General features: G+C 49.0%; 4 protein-coding genes and 1 non-coding gene across 5 annotated transcripts; 3 read left to right on the plus strand and 2 right to left on the minus strand.

Moving 5' to 3' along the window:
- Positions 1–444: 444 nt before the first annotated feature.
- Positions 445–1,779, plus strand: SETTUDRAFT_18081 (uncharacterized protein; the record flags this gene model as incomplete). The annotated part of the gene is made up of 1 exon (XM_008021854.1): positions 445–1,779. One exon carries the CDS (start codon positions 445–447, stop codon positions 1,777–1,779), a length of 1,335 nt encoding a protein of 444 aa, XP_008020045.1.
- Positions 1,780–8,150: 6,371 nt separating this feature from the next.
- On the plus strand, positions 8,151–8,236 carry SETTUDRAFT_t2. Its single transcript has one exon. It is a non-coding gene; the product is annotated as a tRNA-Tyr (tRNA).
- A 371-nt stretch (positions 8,237–8,607) lies between these two features.
- Positions 8,608–9,723, minus strand: SETTUDRAFT_85637 (uncharacterized protein; the record flags this gene model as incomplete). Its single annotated transcript, XM_008022225.1, has 1 exon — positions 8,608–9,723. One exon carries the CDS (start codon positions 9,721–9,723, stop codon positions 8,608–8,610), a length of 1,116 nt encoding a protein of 371 aa, XP_008020416.1.
- A 736-nt stretch (positions 9,724–10,459) lies between these two features.
- Positions 10,460–11,780, minus strand: SETTUDRAFT_29930 (uncharacterized protein; the record flags this gene model as incomplete). The annotated part of the gene is made up of 4 exons (XM_008021977.1): positions 10,460–10,952; positions 11,014–11,156; positions 11,207–11,632; positions 11,682–11,780. The coding sequence occupies 4 exons, from the start codon at positions 11,778–11,780 to the stop codon at positions 10,460–10,462; spliced, it is 1,161 nt and encodes a 386-aa protein (XP_008020168.1).
- A 1,215-nt stretch (positions 11,781–12,995) lies between these two features.
- On the plus strand, positions 12,996–13,575 carry SETTUDRAFT_29931 (uncharacterized protein; the record flags this gene model as incomplete). Its single annotated transcript, XM_008021978.1, has 2 exons — positions 12,996–12,998; positions 13,057–13,575. The coding sequence occupies 2 exons, from the start codon at positions 12,996–12,998 to the stop codon at positions 13,573–13,575; spliced, it is 522 nt and encodes a 173-aa protein (XP_008020169.1).
- Positions 13,576–17,317: the final 3,742 nt, after the last annotated feature.

The following is a 17,317-nucleotide window of genomic DNA, read 5'->3' on the forward strand; positions in this document are numbered from 1 at the left end:
GTCCAAGAGCCCACAGCCGTCGCGCGGAAGCGCTTGAGCGCGTGAGGGGCTTTGGCGCGCCCTTGCTCCGCGTCGTCTGGCTTAATTAAATGCCCTGTGGCAGATGGTCGGCATTGGCTCTCTCGGCGAAGAGGATCAGCGCCATGCGGGCTTCGCAGCCGAGAATCGAGTCAAGCGGGCACAGTGCGGTGCGGAAGACAGGGTGTCAATGCAGACGTGAGTGCGCCCGTCACATCCAGAGGTTGTGTCAAGAGTGTGAAGAGATGAAGAGCGCCAGCCATGACTTGGGGCGCAGGGCTGCTGACTGGCCCGCCGCTCGGCATCGTCGCTGGCACTGGTGCGCCCGGCCCGGGTGGTGGCTGCCGCATTCGGCCATGGGCCAGCCGCACCCGTGTCTTTTCTGTCGTCAACTGATGCCCGCCCACGCCCGCTCAATCTCCCGCCATGTCGATTGACATCAACTGGCACACCATCACCGGCGGCGCAGAGGGCTCCGCTCGTGCCGAGACGATCCGCGCCTTTATCCATGACCGCTTCCAGCAGGTGACGCTGCCGCGCTTCATCCGCTCCGTCCACGTGCACTCGTTCGACTTTGGCACCGTCGCCCCCGAAATTGAAATCAAAGACATCTGCGACCCACTGCCTGATTTCTACGAGGATGATGCGGATTATCCGGACGACGCCGAGTTTCCGGCCAGCGAGACGGGCGCCGACCCCAAGGCTCCAGCACCACGACCTGACGACAAGCTACGCGAGTCGAGAGACGCATCCGCCCGTCCACCAAGGGACGGCCATTGGAAAGAACGGGGTCGTGAGACAGCACACGTAGAGCAACCACTCCACCCTGACCATGGCCGAGTACGCCCTTTGCAGCCCGCCGCTCGCCCCTCGACCAAGCGGGCGTCATTGGCTCCCAACGAGATAGGCAGCCCATTCTTTCCTGGCTCCCTCACACCAGGCATTCCCGGTGGCACCTCCAACATGAACTACTTTCATCTTCCTCTGAGCGCAGGCCTGTCTGGCGCTGCAACGCCGCTGGCCGCCGTTGCTGGCGCACAGTTACACACCTGGCTTGACAATTCTCATGGCCGGCCAGCAACACCGACCAATATGCGTCTCCGGCACGCTGCATCTGTCAACTCGCTAACGCTCACGCCACAATCCCATCCAGACCCTAGCTCGCGCCCTTCTTCACGGCACCAGCACGACGACGGCAAGAGGCAGTCGTTTGCTGGGTCAGACGATGGTGCTTCTCAACAAGGCTTTGCCCGCACGCCATCAGTGTCTCCCCACCGCATGCACGAAAAGAGCCCTGATGATATCCAGGTCGTGACACACGTGCAATATTCGGGCGATATCAAAATGTCCCTGACTGCAGAAATCCTGCTAGACTACCCCATGCCAAGCTTTGTCGGCATCCCCCTCAAACTGAACATCACTGGCCTCACGTTTGACGGCGTTGCCATTCTCGCATACATCAAGAAGCGGGCCCACTTTTGCTTCCTGTCGCCTGACGACGCAGACGCCTTGGTCGGCACCGACGCTGGGTTCAACGGCCTCCAGACCGACGCCCAAGGCCAGAATCCACGCCCGGTGCCGCGACCCAAGATTGGAGGGCTACTGGAAAACATCAAGGTCGAAAGCGAGATTGGCGGCCAGGGCAGCGGCAAGCAAGTGCTGAAGAATGTGGGTAAAGTAGAGTCATTTGTCTTGGAGCAAGTCCGGCGCATATTCGAGGATGAATTCGTATACCCAAGCTTCTGGACCTTTCTCATCTAGTCTTATCAAAACAAGACCCTGCGCCATTGCCACTAGACCAATGTGCCCCCAAATTGCCTTCATTACAGCATAGTATCGAGGCAATTCGTCACGGCAAAAATAACACGTCGCTCAAGGCACACGGATAATCACTCAAGCACAACAGTTTCCTTTCGGCGTGCCTTGGGCAGCTCTACCTACGGTCACCAGCATGCGTAGACGCTTTTTTGCATGTTACACAGGGTGTCCATCCCCGCTTTTGAGCGACGGTTACTGCCCAAGGCGAGTGTGTGCCCATTGCAGCATGGAACATGCACTGCAAGTTTTTCTTGTCCATCAATCACGCAACGACTTTTTTTTTTGCAAGGTGCATTCCCATTGACATGGATTAGCGCCACTGCGTTCGGATGGGTATTCGCAGAAGCGATGAAGGACAGCATTTTGACAGGTATGTTACTTGACAGCGGGAGTGACAGCATCAAACCATTGTCGTACCACCTCTGGACAGAGTACACACGAATCAGATGCTTTGTTTTGCGTCACTCGGTGCAAGTGTTACCTGCCTGTCAAAAATCAAGTACGTACCCGTCCCGAAACCAACGCCCCAACACAACAGGGCGACGTCGCCTTGCATGCACATGCGCCCTCTTCTGTGAGCTAGCCGCATATACTATTCACCAGTCCCATCTTTCTTGCTCTGCCGTCTCCCGTACGTGCCCCCATGTCCCATTGCTGGATCATGGTGTCAGTGTTCTTACTGTGACTGGCACTGGCCATTTGACACACAGCTGACCGGTGAGCAAAGCCTTGGATTTGACAGGCCCTGTACTAGCATCATGGAATCGCCGATAGCCAGCACTACTCTCGATGAATATCATGTCTTGATACGTTTACAGTAAATCAGTGGAAATGCTACGTAGAACTATCGAAGTGGGTGGGTGCCTCCAATCCAATCATGATGTGCCAACAAACGAACCTCCTGCACGACGGCCGAATTTTTTTCTTTCTCACAGAACTTGCGCTTGGCTCTGGATTGGACTTGGTGGTAGTAGTGTATGTAGGAGTATACGCGTTCGCATCCAAACACGACTAGATAATAACCCCAAGACAAGATGGGAGGTTTTTCGGCCATGAATATTTACACAATCTATTCCTGGGACGACCACGACCACTACTACTACTTACTACTACCCTTGTCCTGCCTTCAATTGCTCATTCGTGATCGGCCGATAATATCGCTGCTACTGCGGTTATTCTTGCCCACATACACCCAGACTAGGGAAGGGGGGGGTGTCCCCCTGCCCTGCCCTGCCCTGCACTGCACTGACGGCACAATGCTTACGTGTGTAGTAGTGGTCGGTTACACGGGAACCACCCCTCCCCCTGATGCCTCCCCGCGAAACACTGAAACAGAAAAATCTCTCGGTCTTGGTACTGTAATTTGGTGACCGTTGAGTCTAATGTTAGATCGACGACTAGGGGGGTGGATATGTAATCTATCAATCTGTCAATCTGTCAATTAATCAATCAATCAATCTTTTTTTTTGGGGGGGGGGGTATTGGCATTGGCATGCGTGCGTGCACATGCCAAGTCATTTTGTGAATCAGTCAGTCAGTCAGTCAGTCCGTGCCTCTATCTATCTATCTATCTATCAATCTCCTATACATACATACCATTATTCCTCTCCACCAAAACCTAGGATACATACATCACCCAAGTCATCATTTTCAAACTTCTATCCGTGTTTTATCTTCTTAGCTATGAAAATAAAATCAGAACATAATAAAATCAACCTAAAATTCAATCTTACATGTATATATATATATATATATGCGCACTGATCAGCCTGTTCGTTGGATTCAGCTGCATAGCGTGGAGTTTTGACTTGATTCCTGCATTCTGCATTCTGCATGCTGCACCATCGAACAACCGACCGACTGACCGACTGACCGACCGGCCCGATGCCAGATTGATTGATAGATAGATATCTACACAGATAGATAGATAGGCAGTAGTAAACACAGCCTCAGGCTAAAGTATTCAAGTACGGTGGTAGGGGGAAGCACATGAACAGGCAGTAATCCGGCCAAATGTTAAAAATCGGGGAAAAAAAAATACATACATACATACATAAATGAGATGCATTTGGGGAAAATGGGGCTTGCGTGAGGCTATTGCTGCAGCGTATTTGTAGGGCGTGTGTGTGTGTAGCGTGTTTAGATGTGCGTTAATGTTAGGTAGAACAGGGAGAAAAAAATGGGTCTGGCTATGCGGGCGTAAGTAGTAGGGTAGGGCCTACGTAGTACTTAGCCGCCTAAGGGGATTAGTTGGTAGGGGTATGGATAGGGTTTTGTATGTATGTATGTATGTATGTATATATGTATGTATGTATGTAAGAAAGAGAGAAAAAAAGAGTCGCAATTTATGAACACGTAATAGTCGCACCGAATCCATACTATGTCCACGAAGAGGGGGGGGGACTTTTCTTTTCTCTTTTTGTTTAAGCAAGTACATAGCTAGCTAGCTAGCTAGTTGGATGATTAAACACCCCTGTTTTTTTTCACAGCTACTAGCATAAAATGCTTATCGTCTATGTAGGATTAGATATGTGTGTGTGTATATACGAGGACGGTTTGGGTTTCACCGCTGCCACTGCGGAATTAATTAAAAGCACTAGAAATGGCGCTGGTGGGCGGTGAGTGCAAGGGAGCGAGAGACACATAGCGAGGGAGAGGGAGAATGACGAGTTCACTACGACTACATATGACTATGGCTATGACTACGCCTATGATGATGACAAGACAATCATATGAATCTCCCCCTCCAAATATCGACCTTCCTACCCATCTACACAACCCTGCATATACGCGTTATCACCATCATCATTATTATTACCATGCTTATTCCAGCCTTCCAACTCATGTCCACGGAGCAAGTTCCGAACCCATAAAGCTAATCCTAAAAAAAAGTATGGCCCGCATATATATAGCATACCAATAGAAAGATGGATTTTTATAGTTTCGAAACAAATACGCCAAGGAAATGGCAAGTGGGAAATGGAGGGGGGATGAGATACTTAGATGAATGTGGGGCCGTCGCCGATGGGAAAATATAGATTAGCGAGATTTGGGTGCAGGGAGGTAGGGTTTTGGATGGGAAGGGGGGAAAAGGGGGACGACAGGGAGTTGGAGGGTGAGTGGAGTGAACTGGAGGGCAAGGGAAGAGAGGGAATAGAGAGGGGAAAACTGTGTGTGCTGTGTGAGGGCGTTTCGCGCGTCTACATAACTCGTATCACATCGTATGTTCTTACCGTTATCGCAATACACAACTAGCTAGCTAGCCAGCTAGACATATAGATAGAACCGTATGTCCATAGATAGCTAGACACACGAAGCCATGTACGGACAGAAAAAACGCATGCATTGAGAACATGCGCATGGGGTGATACGAGACACACCCGTATGCACGTGGCACACGCGTGGATGGGTGCGGGTGAGATATTCCCTCCCTCTCTCTCTCTCTTTACATTATCCAGGACACACCAACACCAACACCAAACAACACCAAAAAAAAATTCGTCCGTGTAAATTGATGGGCCTGGTGGGGCTTCGGGCGGGGCGGGACGCAGGTGTAGGGGGGTTAGCTGAGGAAAGAGAGACTAAAAAGAGAAAAAAAAATAAAAGGATGAAGAATTGAGTGGACTAGTGTTTTGATGCACCTCGTTGCGCCTCGGCTCGGCCTTAACGATGTTTGTAGGTATCGACTGGGAGATACCCTTGTTTTCACGGAACATGGACAGGCATGGGTATGGATCAGGGGTGGGGATGTGCGATGGGTGTATGGATATAATCCTTGTTTGATTTGGCTTGTCTTGGTTTTGAGGGGCCGAGGGCAGAGTGAGTGAGTGGGTTTGTGGGTTAGGTTGAATCTAGAACCTGTGTGTTTGTTTAGTTTTTTGTTTCAAAACTTTTGTGTCTGTGTATACACACAGAATGGCCCTTGCTAGGGTGTCACACGATTGGTGGGACTATGCAAGATGCCTTTTTTTTGGCTTTCTCGCTTGCATGGCGTCATGCGACAATAGGATTACTTGCCTTTTGTAGGTATGCAGATTGTATGCGCCGAATTGGTATCGTGTGGCATGGGCCGGTTTCATAACACGATTATGGCAAGGCGAGTGCTTACGTGCTTGGTGCTGGGATGGCGACATGGTAAGGTTGAGGATTGAGTTTGGAAAGAGCAGATACGATGGTGCCAAGGTCAGTGCTTGGGTAAGCGTCTGGCGGTGTAAGGCGGTGCTTGCTGGGTGGATGAAACATTGGCAGTACTTGTGACTCGAAGGTGTAGACGATTTTGGAAGTAAGTGTGTGGGGTGCAATTGCAAATGTTTGGTAGAGTTGAACGGGCGTGTATAAAGCCGTTTTCTGCAGATAGCTTTTGGTACAGATATTGTGCTGAACGAAAGAGCACGATTAATGTCCTAGACAGGACTTGAGAATGGAGCTTTTGCTACTATGGCTGAGAAATTCTTGTGCTATGCTAGCACACTTCATCAGTGGACGCTATTTCACACATTGTTCGCTATGGTGCTTGATTCTATTTCCATGGGCCTATTGTTCTCCAGTAACCTATCCCTCCAGAAGAGCTGAATGGCTAACAAAGAAAATATACTGGTCAAACTCGTGGCAATGGTGCTTTGAAGCAGTAACACGGGTGTCTGTTATCGAGAACTGGCAGGATACGACGAGAGCATCTGATGGAAAGCATGCGGTGCCGTTTGATGTGCATAAAGCTAGAGAAACACCTCTATGAGTGTTGGCATCGCCTCTTATACCCAGTATGGCCCTGGAACCACACTAGTATCTACCTTTACAACTTATTGTGGTATGCCTCAAGTTTCGCATGACGAGAATTGTGGAATTCCAACTGGAATGGTAGAATTGGCCTTGGAGAATGTTTGCTACAAAGATGGTAACCTAGGATCAGAAACTTGACAACGGATGAATCATATTACATACATAGATCAAAGTTGGCTAGTATGATACTATCAAGAGTACGAACACAACAGGCTGGGGTCAAAGTGAAGTTGGTGTGTATGATGTGTCAACATAGCTTGCAGTACTATATTGTGGGAATATACCATGTGGATAGAACTACTAACTTCGATTAGTAGGGGATCCTTTAGTCACTTTCGCTGAAGATTAACCTGCCCTATCGTCTTTTGGTTTCCTTATGACATATTGTGTTGACAAAAAGTCAATATAAAGCGTGATACAGACAGAGGAAAACGGTCTACGTTCTCTCAGAAGAGACTTTTTGCTCTTCATGAAATTCATCTCTTCTATCAATTGTTGGCTATTTCCAGCTACTTACATCTGTCAGAGACTAACTACCACATTTTTTGGGTCCTTTGCAGCTCATGACATTATAGAGCAACAACAGCCAAAACAGTTCTGTCGACAGAATCAAGGCAAGTTATCAGAATTTAATGGGAGTCAAAATGAGTAATTGTAAAACATGGGGTTTTCTAAACGAGGGTGAACTCTCGCTGTACTAGTTCGAATACAACGCTTGTAGTCTGAGTACTTTCCTCTGTAGTTTGGAGAGGGACAGTAAATTGTTATGCGTAACACTAGCGGATGCTCTGATATATAGATAGAATGACGGCCTGACAATAGTAAGTCCGTGTCATGGTTAAGAATTGCATTTGATTCACAAGCAAGAACCCTTTACTATACCTAAAAGGAAAGGAAAACACCGTCACTCTCTATCATGCCTATCCCTAACAGTATCTTCTTGGCTCAATAGTGTTACAACACCTTACTTGGCACGTTCAACTGTTCTTACCGAAATACCCATATCCCCTCTGCTATTTTATCAAGACTAAAAGCTAAAAGTGTCTCACGAGTGAAACCATTAGCACGTGAAAAACAATAGTGATAAGTTAGCAATTTGAACAAGCGTATAGAAATTAGCAATGACATAGTACATAATGAAATTCAAATAACAATCACTTTCTACAAAGCAACGCCAAGTACACTTCCAACTTAGTATACGGCGCAAACTTCTGTATGTTTTACAACTACTGTATCCTAGGGTAAGTGTTGTAAAATGTAGGCCGCCTTTCCGCCACTTTTGCCACCTATATTATCTCTTACTCTCTTTTTTTTCTTCTTAAATTAAAATAATATAATTTTAAAAAAACTTAGTATTTTGAAGATATATTTAACTTATAATATTTAGAGAAAAAAAGATATTTTTTAGAAGTAATAAGGTAGAATTCTTCCCTTGCTGCTAGTAAGGCTAACAAAACCCACTTTTCACAACACTTATCCCGGGATACAGTAATCCCACGCTTACTCATCAAGCCTATTCATTTCTGAATAGATCACTCCGCTTGGTGTAGTTGGTTTATCACGTTCGACTGTAATAGAAATTGTTATCGAAAGGTCCCTAGTTCGATTCTGGGAGCGGAGATTAATCTCATCTTTTTTTGCTGAGTTTCTGGCAAGGCTTAGTTGAGCTGGTGGTAATAATTTTTTGGCGGTTGGTGTGGGTGGGGCTGGGTTGTGCGTAGCGAGGAGCGATGGATTTTGGGACAACAGGGTGCTATGCAGTGACTGCAGAAATGGAGCAGCTGGTGGTATATCTCTGTTTACGTACAGTACGTAAAAAGGCACCGGTTTGTGAGCTTTAGTTTTTTTTATTCGGATGCAGTACGGCACATGTGTACGGTAAACTAAACACAAAAACCGGATGTACGGTGCAAAACCACGACAGTTATTTTGAATTAGAAACAAGAAATTCGACTAAACACCACGAATTCTGTAATTCATATGCGATTTCAGCTATGCCCAATACCCAATCAAAGCCATGATAGCCGCACCAAGAAACACATATGCGAGCATGAGACCCAGTCTCTGCATATTTTTGGTCCTCTCCTTGTCAAACAAAAAGTCCTTTGCAAGCAGCTCGACTAAGCCACTGTAGATCAAGAAGCCGGCGCTCACGGCATTCAGGACGCCTTGGAAAATCATGCTGACTCTGCTCTCAGGCGCGTAAGTAGTTCTGAGCGCCAGGCCGACGGCAATGGAAACCGGGGTGGTGAGTCCGTAAAGCGCACAGAGGGCCCAGGGCATCCAGGATTTGTCGGCTGGGAATGCTATGTTTGAGAGGCGGGCGCCGATGCCGAGGCCCTCGAAGGACTGGTGGAAGACGAGGACCGGGTACAGGGTTGTGAAGGTCGACGAGGCTACGACGCCGAGGTTCATGCCGATGATGACCGAGTGGAATATGATTCCAAATTCCAGGACGAGGAAGGCGCCGATTTGCTGGGCAAAGGAGAGTCGGGCTGCGGTGCATGTCGTGGTGATGGAGGCGTTGGAGAGACTTGCGGTATCTTTTCCTGGGGCGTCTTGATGGGATGGCTGGGCTTGGGGGCCTGCTTCTGTGTCTACGATGGTTGTAGCGTCTGGCGCCGCGGTGCGGACGAATGCACTCGAGGTCGCGTCTTCTGGCTTTGTGACACCAAAGCGGCGTTCGACGTATACTTCTGCGCCGAGATCGACGCAGAAGACGAACATGATGGAGGCTAGGACGATGGCGGCGCACCAGGGATACACGGCCCATTCTCCGCTGGCGGCGATGCAGCTGCCCGGGCCAATGGCTTCGTATGCGGGATCCAGCAGGTGGATGAATGCTGTAGCGACGATGACGCCGGAGCCGAAGAAGCGCGCGAATGTGTAGAGGCCCATGGGAATCTTCCACGAGGGCTTCCTGCGCGCGACAACGGGGAAGTATGTTACGAATGTGGAGACGAAGCCGATGACGAAGATGGAAGATATCCGGGCTCCCAGCAGACCATTGTATTCGTTCTTGCCAAGGGAGAAGTAACAAATGACGTCTGCTTGGTTGACGGTGGTGAGATCGACATGTGTCGGGTCAAAGGCCGATGCTGTCGCCATTTTGGGGTATAGTACTGCTTGAGGTTGGGAAGGCAGCGATTTCCAAGCCGAGGATTGTACAACGTTGGATATCCAACGCTGATTGTTCCCATTCATTGAAAGGGTTCATGGAAATGAGATTGACTGGCGGCCCTTTTACGTCGACGTTAATGCACCAAGTACCATGTTGGACGACTGGCGGCGAGTATTACGGATCTAGTAAAATAGAAAGAATTCGACACACGCACGGGCAGAAGACATATAGGTACTGACACCGGTTGCGCTAGGCTGTCATTTCTTTCCAAGAGCTTTGCTTAGGCTAGCTCGTTTGCTGAAATCGTAAAGTAGTTTTAGCGTTGTGAGTACGTTGGGCTTCACCAATGGTCAGGTCCGGCAGCTTTTTTTAGTAGAAAGGCAGCATGGACCCGAGGTATGCCTGTGAAATGATGGAGAGACTTTCTTGGACGAAGACGAGTGCTGATTGCCTTGTTCACCATTCAACAAAAGGCCATACATGGCCTGTGCGTCAATCGCCGGAAGACATTCGGGTGTTCGCTTCTAGGTACTCTCTTGAGGTGACGCTGTGATTCAACAAAATACATGCTCTCAATATAAATGAATAAATATAGATCTCATTACTAAAGCTTACGAAGGAACTTGCTGATGAGCATTACTTTGTGCTTTGATTCGCACATAGGCTTGGTAGGCCGTACATTAGGTTCTGCTTCAGATGGCCAGCTTCGTCTTTGCCTCTTATCTACCGAACCACATAACCAACAGGTGGGCGGCGGATTGAGGTCCTTTTATAGAACAGGCTCAGATCAGGCCGTTGTGATTCCGGCGGCGGTGGCGGTCTTGGCGGCGGTATGGGAGATCGTCTTGGCGCCGGCTTGTCTGATAGAGCATTGTTCTTCAGCGAACCCATAGAAGATTTGGTTGCTAGCATGCTAGACTGCGTCGAAGGCAAAGGCCCTTTGACCATGGGCGAGCTGCTTTTATATGAGTTGTAGGATTCGTAGAGAGTGGCATCAATCGTGGTACCAGACCAGCGCCTGGAATGTCTTGATGTGGGCTTGAGAGGACGCGAGTACGGCCATTGCTTAAGACAGAGAATGCAGACTATGAAGACAGCAAGTGTAGTTTGACCCTGTGTGGTAATGACATAAGGTATAGATTTGAGGGTTGGGTCTGCGTCGCGATCAAACGCTGGTTCAAGGTAGATGACGCGAACGATGGATGCTGCGACTAGGCTTCACGCTGCTGTTAGATTTGGCCAAATATGAAATGCATCTAGAGAGGAGGTTCACTTACATTAACATCGGTGATAGAAGTAATGTTCCCAGCGTCCTCTGGAGATACGATTCGTCCAATCTCCAAACACTGTATGTGCAGAGAATGAAAATGGCCGTGTCCAAGGCTGCATCCACTATGATCAAAGTCATCCAGAATGGAATCTGCCCACCTGTTAGCATATATACGGTGCGTTTCCAGTGCTTCGACTCACCAAGGGTATGCACGTGCCGTTCCATATATTCCAGGGCATCGGCAATTCACATTGGAAGACCATGCCAACTGTGATACCAATAATCCATAGCAAAACCAGTGTGCCCATGACTATGACAATTGCCCTTTGCTTGACTGTCTCGGCTAGACGGTAGAGGAACACCAGCGCCCCGGTCTTGGTTATGCTGACAGTCACGACAAATAGGATTGTCGAGATGAACAACATAAGCTCGATCATCTCTACGGCATCATCGCTCAATAGACATCTTGCCATCCCGAACCCCAGCGTGACGGCGATGGTGTTGATAACGGTGCTCCCGATAGCACAGCAGAATGCGACGAATATTATTACGTCGTCAATCCACGGTAGCCGACGAAGACGTTCCGATCTGCATCGTGCGACTGCTCTTGTAATTGCGGCAATAACCTGTATTGGTGAGTGAGTAGGTCAACGGGCATGGTGACAGAGTGCCTACCAGCAGGCTCGCAAGAGACCAAGCCACCATTAGTAGAAGGGTGCCATGGTTCTGAGCAGAAATGAGCGCATTCTTTTGCTCGGGTTGGATGTCACACATTATGACTACGGTGCGCCCGGAAATTGCATCGAAGTGGGCTCAATTAAATTCTGGTCGAAGGAGCATATCTGTAGCAACGTGAACATAGAAGAGGTTAGGAGTGTTAATATCTGGTGCTATAAGGCGCAAAATTTGTAATACTTTGCGAAAATGGGCTGCACCGGGGTCCACGCGTCTAGACATTGCGAGTGATAGCTTTTAGTCGTGGAGAGTACGTGCGGTCCGTACAGTTTCGCCCCAGATATCGGGACATAGAACCGAGGGGGATGGAGCTACGGAGATGAGCGAATGAGACAAAACATGGGCCGGACATGGAGCAGTATTACGCAGATCGCTAGCATCCATGCCCGGCCCCAAGGCGGAAGCCTGTCGTGAGCCGGTTCCAGATTCCGCAATCTTGGTATCTCGAGTGGCGCCACAGTAGCACGGATAATTCTTGTGTTCCGTGTATGCCAGGGTGCAGAAGCGAGAGTCGATGCCTCAGGACTGGTTTCAAGTGTGAGGAAGAAATTACCTGCCCATGTGTGCATTGACTAGCCTCAGGCAGACGAATCGCGCTGGGCATCCATGCTCTGCTAGGGCAAGGCGGGCAAGGGCAATCGTGGGCTGTCATGCAGCACGACGACAACGAAAACCGCTGTACGTAGCCACTGTAGGCCCAGCCCAACAAGACGGAGATGAAGATGAAGAAGAAGCTGTAGCCGGCAGAGTCCGGTGGTGGAGGTGGTGCAGCCCGGGGCGGCAGTAGACGTGCAGTGCAAGCATGGAGCTTGACAGCGTCGTGTGAGGGTGAAGAGCTTTCTGATATGGCCCATGCCTTGGGCCATGTTCGGGACTCGCGAGAAACAGCTGGAGTACTACTTGAGGCTAGGGGCCTGCTGGGGAGAGGGCATCGTGATGTCGCGCAGCGGCTGAGCGGGCGCCCACGTCGGACGCCATCGCATTGAGGCTGGGGAGGCCAAGGACGGGCACGGGCAGACTCCAAGGCTGATGTTTACGCAGGCGCAAGTGAGAGGTGAGAGGTGGGACAAGGGCTGATGTGACGGGTGCGAGGCGGTGGTACGTTGGTAAGGCAATGGTAAGGCGTCGCAGGCACTCGGCAGTGGGGCTTCCGGCCATGGAGTGCTTATCGACAAGGATTTTGCACCTCCCGCGCGCGCCAGAGGCTCTGCGGCTGCGTCCTTGACTTCCCCATACTCGACCGCACACCTACCCATGGTATGTCTCTTGCACTTTGCCATCCCCTCCCCGAAACCTAATTCACCATGAACTCCAGGCCCCCATCAAGAAGCGCACAACAGCACGCGCAAAGTCGGCCCGTGCAGCGCGCCCTGCAACGGCACTTCTGCCCAAGCCCGACGACATGATGGCTTTCCCCTCGTCCAAGCGCGACAAGCAGAGGATCAAGCACTCGTCCTTTGTCTCCAAGATTGAAAAGTCTTCGGCCAAGTCCCAGAAGAGGAGGCGCCCCAACAATAAGCTCATTGCAAATCTCGAGTCGCTTGCCGATGCGCTTCCTGGCGCACACGAGCATGGCGACGTCGAGGTTGCCCAGGCGCGCATTGTGCAGCCAAAGCAGAAGATGGAGAGCATGAAGAGGACAAAGGGCGCCAAAAAGAGAAAGGAAAAGCTGGAGAAGCTGGAAAAGGAACGCTTCAACGCAAACCTGGCCCAGCTGACGGCTGCGAGTGCGAATGGGCCAAAGGGCGCCCACGCGGTCCAGGATCGATGGGCTGCATTGAAGAGCCACGTGCAGACCAACATGGAGGTCAGGCCTGAGTTTGCGCAGCAATGAGCCGAACCTGCCAAAGACGAACGCCCGCCCTCATCCAGGGTTCGTTGAACCAGTCCGGCACATTCAGACCTCCCGCTGGCAGTGCTTTTACACCCACCTGCCACCATTCGGAAAACAGTTGGCCATTGCTGACGCTAGAGCGTGGCTTTAGCCTGAAGCCCGTTGTCATCTGTAGTGCATCCAACAAGGATTTTGCGCCGCTCGCGTCATGTATACGCACGAAGCTCAGGCCATGGGTTGAAAATCGACATGCAGATCGCTGCGATAGGCACAATGTATGGATGGACGATGTCGGTGCAGAAGAGATGGAGCAGCTGAGTAGCGCAAAGAGGGATATTGCAAAAAAGTTTCCAAACAGACTATGGTGGTATATCCATGTCCAACAACTACGAACAAAACCATATTCCTCTCGAAATCGTACATAGAAATGCGATCAGATATCCCGGCCGCTTCCTCTTGCCCCTTTACCACAACCCGAGCATCTTCCTCTACCACCCTCCTTGTCCCTCGCAAGCCACGTCTAGCTGTCCAGGGCAGCAGCAAATCATACATCACGCAGCGCTGCCCCCTCTCAGCCCCCAAACAACAGCTCCCAGCAGCATCCAAAACAAGCCATGATCCACTCCAGCTCGGAAAACAAAACACCACCAGAACACGTACATACTAACACCGTATCATCCCCGTGGCATCAAGCGAGGCTAGCTGACACCACCACCGCACGCAGTCCAGCCAATGACCCGGGGGGGGGTATTTCCAACTATCCAGATATGTGGCTTGCTGCCAAATCCCATTCATTACCGGGGTCCCTACCCAATCCCAAGAGCAAAACCAAACTCACACTCGATGTACTGCACGTAGCCATTTCACACAAAACATGTGGGTCTGACGATGTGAAAAAAGGGTAAGTAAGCGACAATGATCTCTTACGTTTTGAAGTGTATGAACCCAAGAAGACGGAGACAAACAAGTGGAGATACCAAGGCTTCTAGAAGCTTAGAACGAAGAAGATGATGAGAAAATAAGAAAATAAGAAAACAAGGCTTATGCAGATGTGGGTATGTGTGTATGCGTGTTGAAACAAGACACACGAACCAAGTCAATGTGTACATCCAAAGCGGGAAAAGGGAGCGAAAGAAAATAGGGGGCGGGGGGGGGGGGGGAGGAATTTGTTAAACCCCAAGGCTGCTGCTACATCCGAACCCGAAAACACATAGACACCCCGAACTATTCCTCTTTTGATTATACACAAAATTTCCTAATACACCTTTTCCTTTCTATCTCAGCCTCTTACATTTTTTTTTCTCTAGCTAGGCTTGAAAGTTTACACTCCATTCGCCACAGATTACCAGCCACACACACACAGACACACAGACACTTAACATGCGCGATGCATCTAGACCACAGCAGCACTCTGACTCTGACTCTGACTCGCCTTGCGCTACCTCGCCTCTCTACACATTCATCGCAATTCATCGCAACACCATATACTTTTCCACCCCACCACAAAACCTCTCCTGCTTTCAACACCTACCTACTAGTTTCACACTAAACACCCCCCCGCAGCGCCTCTCGTGCAGCGCAATACACTTCATTCTATCTAATCGCATCTCTTTTTTTTATTGGTGCTTACTTACATTGGGATATTCTAGTACAATCGCCTTATATACAAACACACACACACACACACACACATAGACGTTTTACATTATACTCCATCATATTATCCTCCGTCGTCGCTATTTTCTTTTCTTTTCTTTTCACTAGGAGCTCGGAGATACCTACCTACCTAGTCAACCATACACCGAGCAAAAGGAGAAGAAGAAGAAAAAAAAGGGGGGGGATGACGCAGGGTGTGTGTGTGTGTGTGTGCGGGAGGGGAAGCGACAAAGCATGCGGCAAGTAGGAAAGATAAAGCCAAAGTTCACGAGGTGTAAGAGAAAAGGGCAAAAGCAAAACAAAAAAACTAACGTATTCCATCACCAAGCGGGCCACATCACCGAGTGTGCCACTTTTTCTTGGCATCACGAACTTCACGTACGAAAGATAATGCCCCAACAATAGAACGCAATATTAACTTAGCAAGAAGGTAGGCTTACTCTAGCTGTTTAGGCCTATTATATAGGCTAGTTTAAGAGCATTTAACGCGCTGTAGTAGCCTATAACGTTTATTATTAGCAGATCTCTTAGCAGCTTTAAGGAATTACCTTTTAACCTATAATATAGCTAAATTACTAAAAGCTAACTAAGTCTAAAAAGCAAACTATTATACAATATATTCTTAACCTAGACTTATAAGGATTTGCCCTCTATCTATGTAAAGTAGTAGATATAGCGGAGAAACTACTACGCAAACAAGATAGCGAGCCTTTAGGCAAATATGTTACAAGTAACAGCAGGAAGGATCCTCTCCCCAGGTATGACAGCGGATGGTTGGGAAACCACTGGGGATCCCAACGAGTGGAACGATCATCGCGGGGCGAAGATCACGTGACTTAGCATCCCGCCAAGACATGGCCTCCGGGAGGCCACTGAGGATAGGGAAGCCAACGTCCTCCCAAACCTCCCGCCAAGATGGGAAGCCAGGGAGGACAGGACTGGAAGCAATGAGGATATAAGGATGGATAGATTTCATTATTTACTCTCGTTATAGTCAACTCAAATTGTACTTTCTTACTAGTATCTTTACTTAACAAGATTATTACTTGTTAGTCTATAGTAATACAAATTAGACTGTTAATTAAACCTTTAGTTAAATCATATAACTCTTTTCTACTAAGATATACTAGACACCTCCCACAGAGCTAATCCTACAAAGGCTCACTCGCCCTAACCTGGAACGAGATTAGAGAAGTATCAGCAATCCACCCCGTGTAACACTTTGACCACCCTTGTCTCTTGTAGAAGGATTAACCAACAGGTCGCCTAATTAAGATTCAAGATGTCTTACAATTACTCTTAATCCCAGGCAAGCAATAGTAGGCTAGTACAGGAACCCGCACCAGCGCCACAACTAGCAATTGACGACGAAATGCTGACCCTAAGTGACGACGAAGAGGACGACGAAGACGCACGAAACTTACGAGAGTTGCGGAATCTTAGGCGACAGGCCATGATCACGCAGCAGCAGATGGCTAGCATGCAAGATATAATTAATTAGCTTTTAAGCCAGCTAACGGCCACCTTAAATAAGAAAAAGGTGTTAAAGAAACCTAAGATGGCGCCACCCAAGAAGTACGAAGGAGGAAGACACGAGCTACGACCATTCCTTACCAACATGGACCTATATTGCGAGTTCAACGAAGTTCCGACCGACTAAGGAAAGATCCTTATAGCCAGTACCTATATGAAGGGAAGGGCAGCAAATTGGATCCAACCATACGTAGAAGATTACGTATCGAACAGCGCAGACTAAGGTACTAGGGCTAAGACACAGTCCCTATTCGCCAGTTGGAAACACTTCAAGGAGGAGATGGGACGCATCTTCGGGGAAATAGACGCCAAGAACCAGGCAGAGAAAGCGATAACTCGCCTAAAGCAGACCAAGTCAGTCTCAACGTATACGGCGGAATTCAAACAGCTACAGGCAAGAATTAATTAGGATAATGCTGCGCTACGAACTGTATTTAAGGCAGGTCTAAAGGAAAATATAAAAGACAGTCTTGTACACCACAAAAAGCTAACAACACTTCACGCTCTAATAGAGCTAGCCACGCGAATCAACCACAGGCTGTGGGAACAGTAC

The sequence above is a fragment of the Exserohilum turcica genome, assembly GCF_000359705.1.
Source record: "Exserohilum turcica Et28A unplaced genomic scaffold SETTUscaffold_1, whole genome shotgun sequence".
Classification (NCBI taxonomy): Eukaryota; Fungi; Ascomycota; class Dothideomycetes; order Pleosporales; family Pleosporaceae; genus Exserohilum; species Exserohilum turcicum.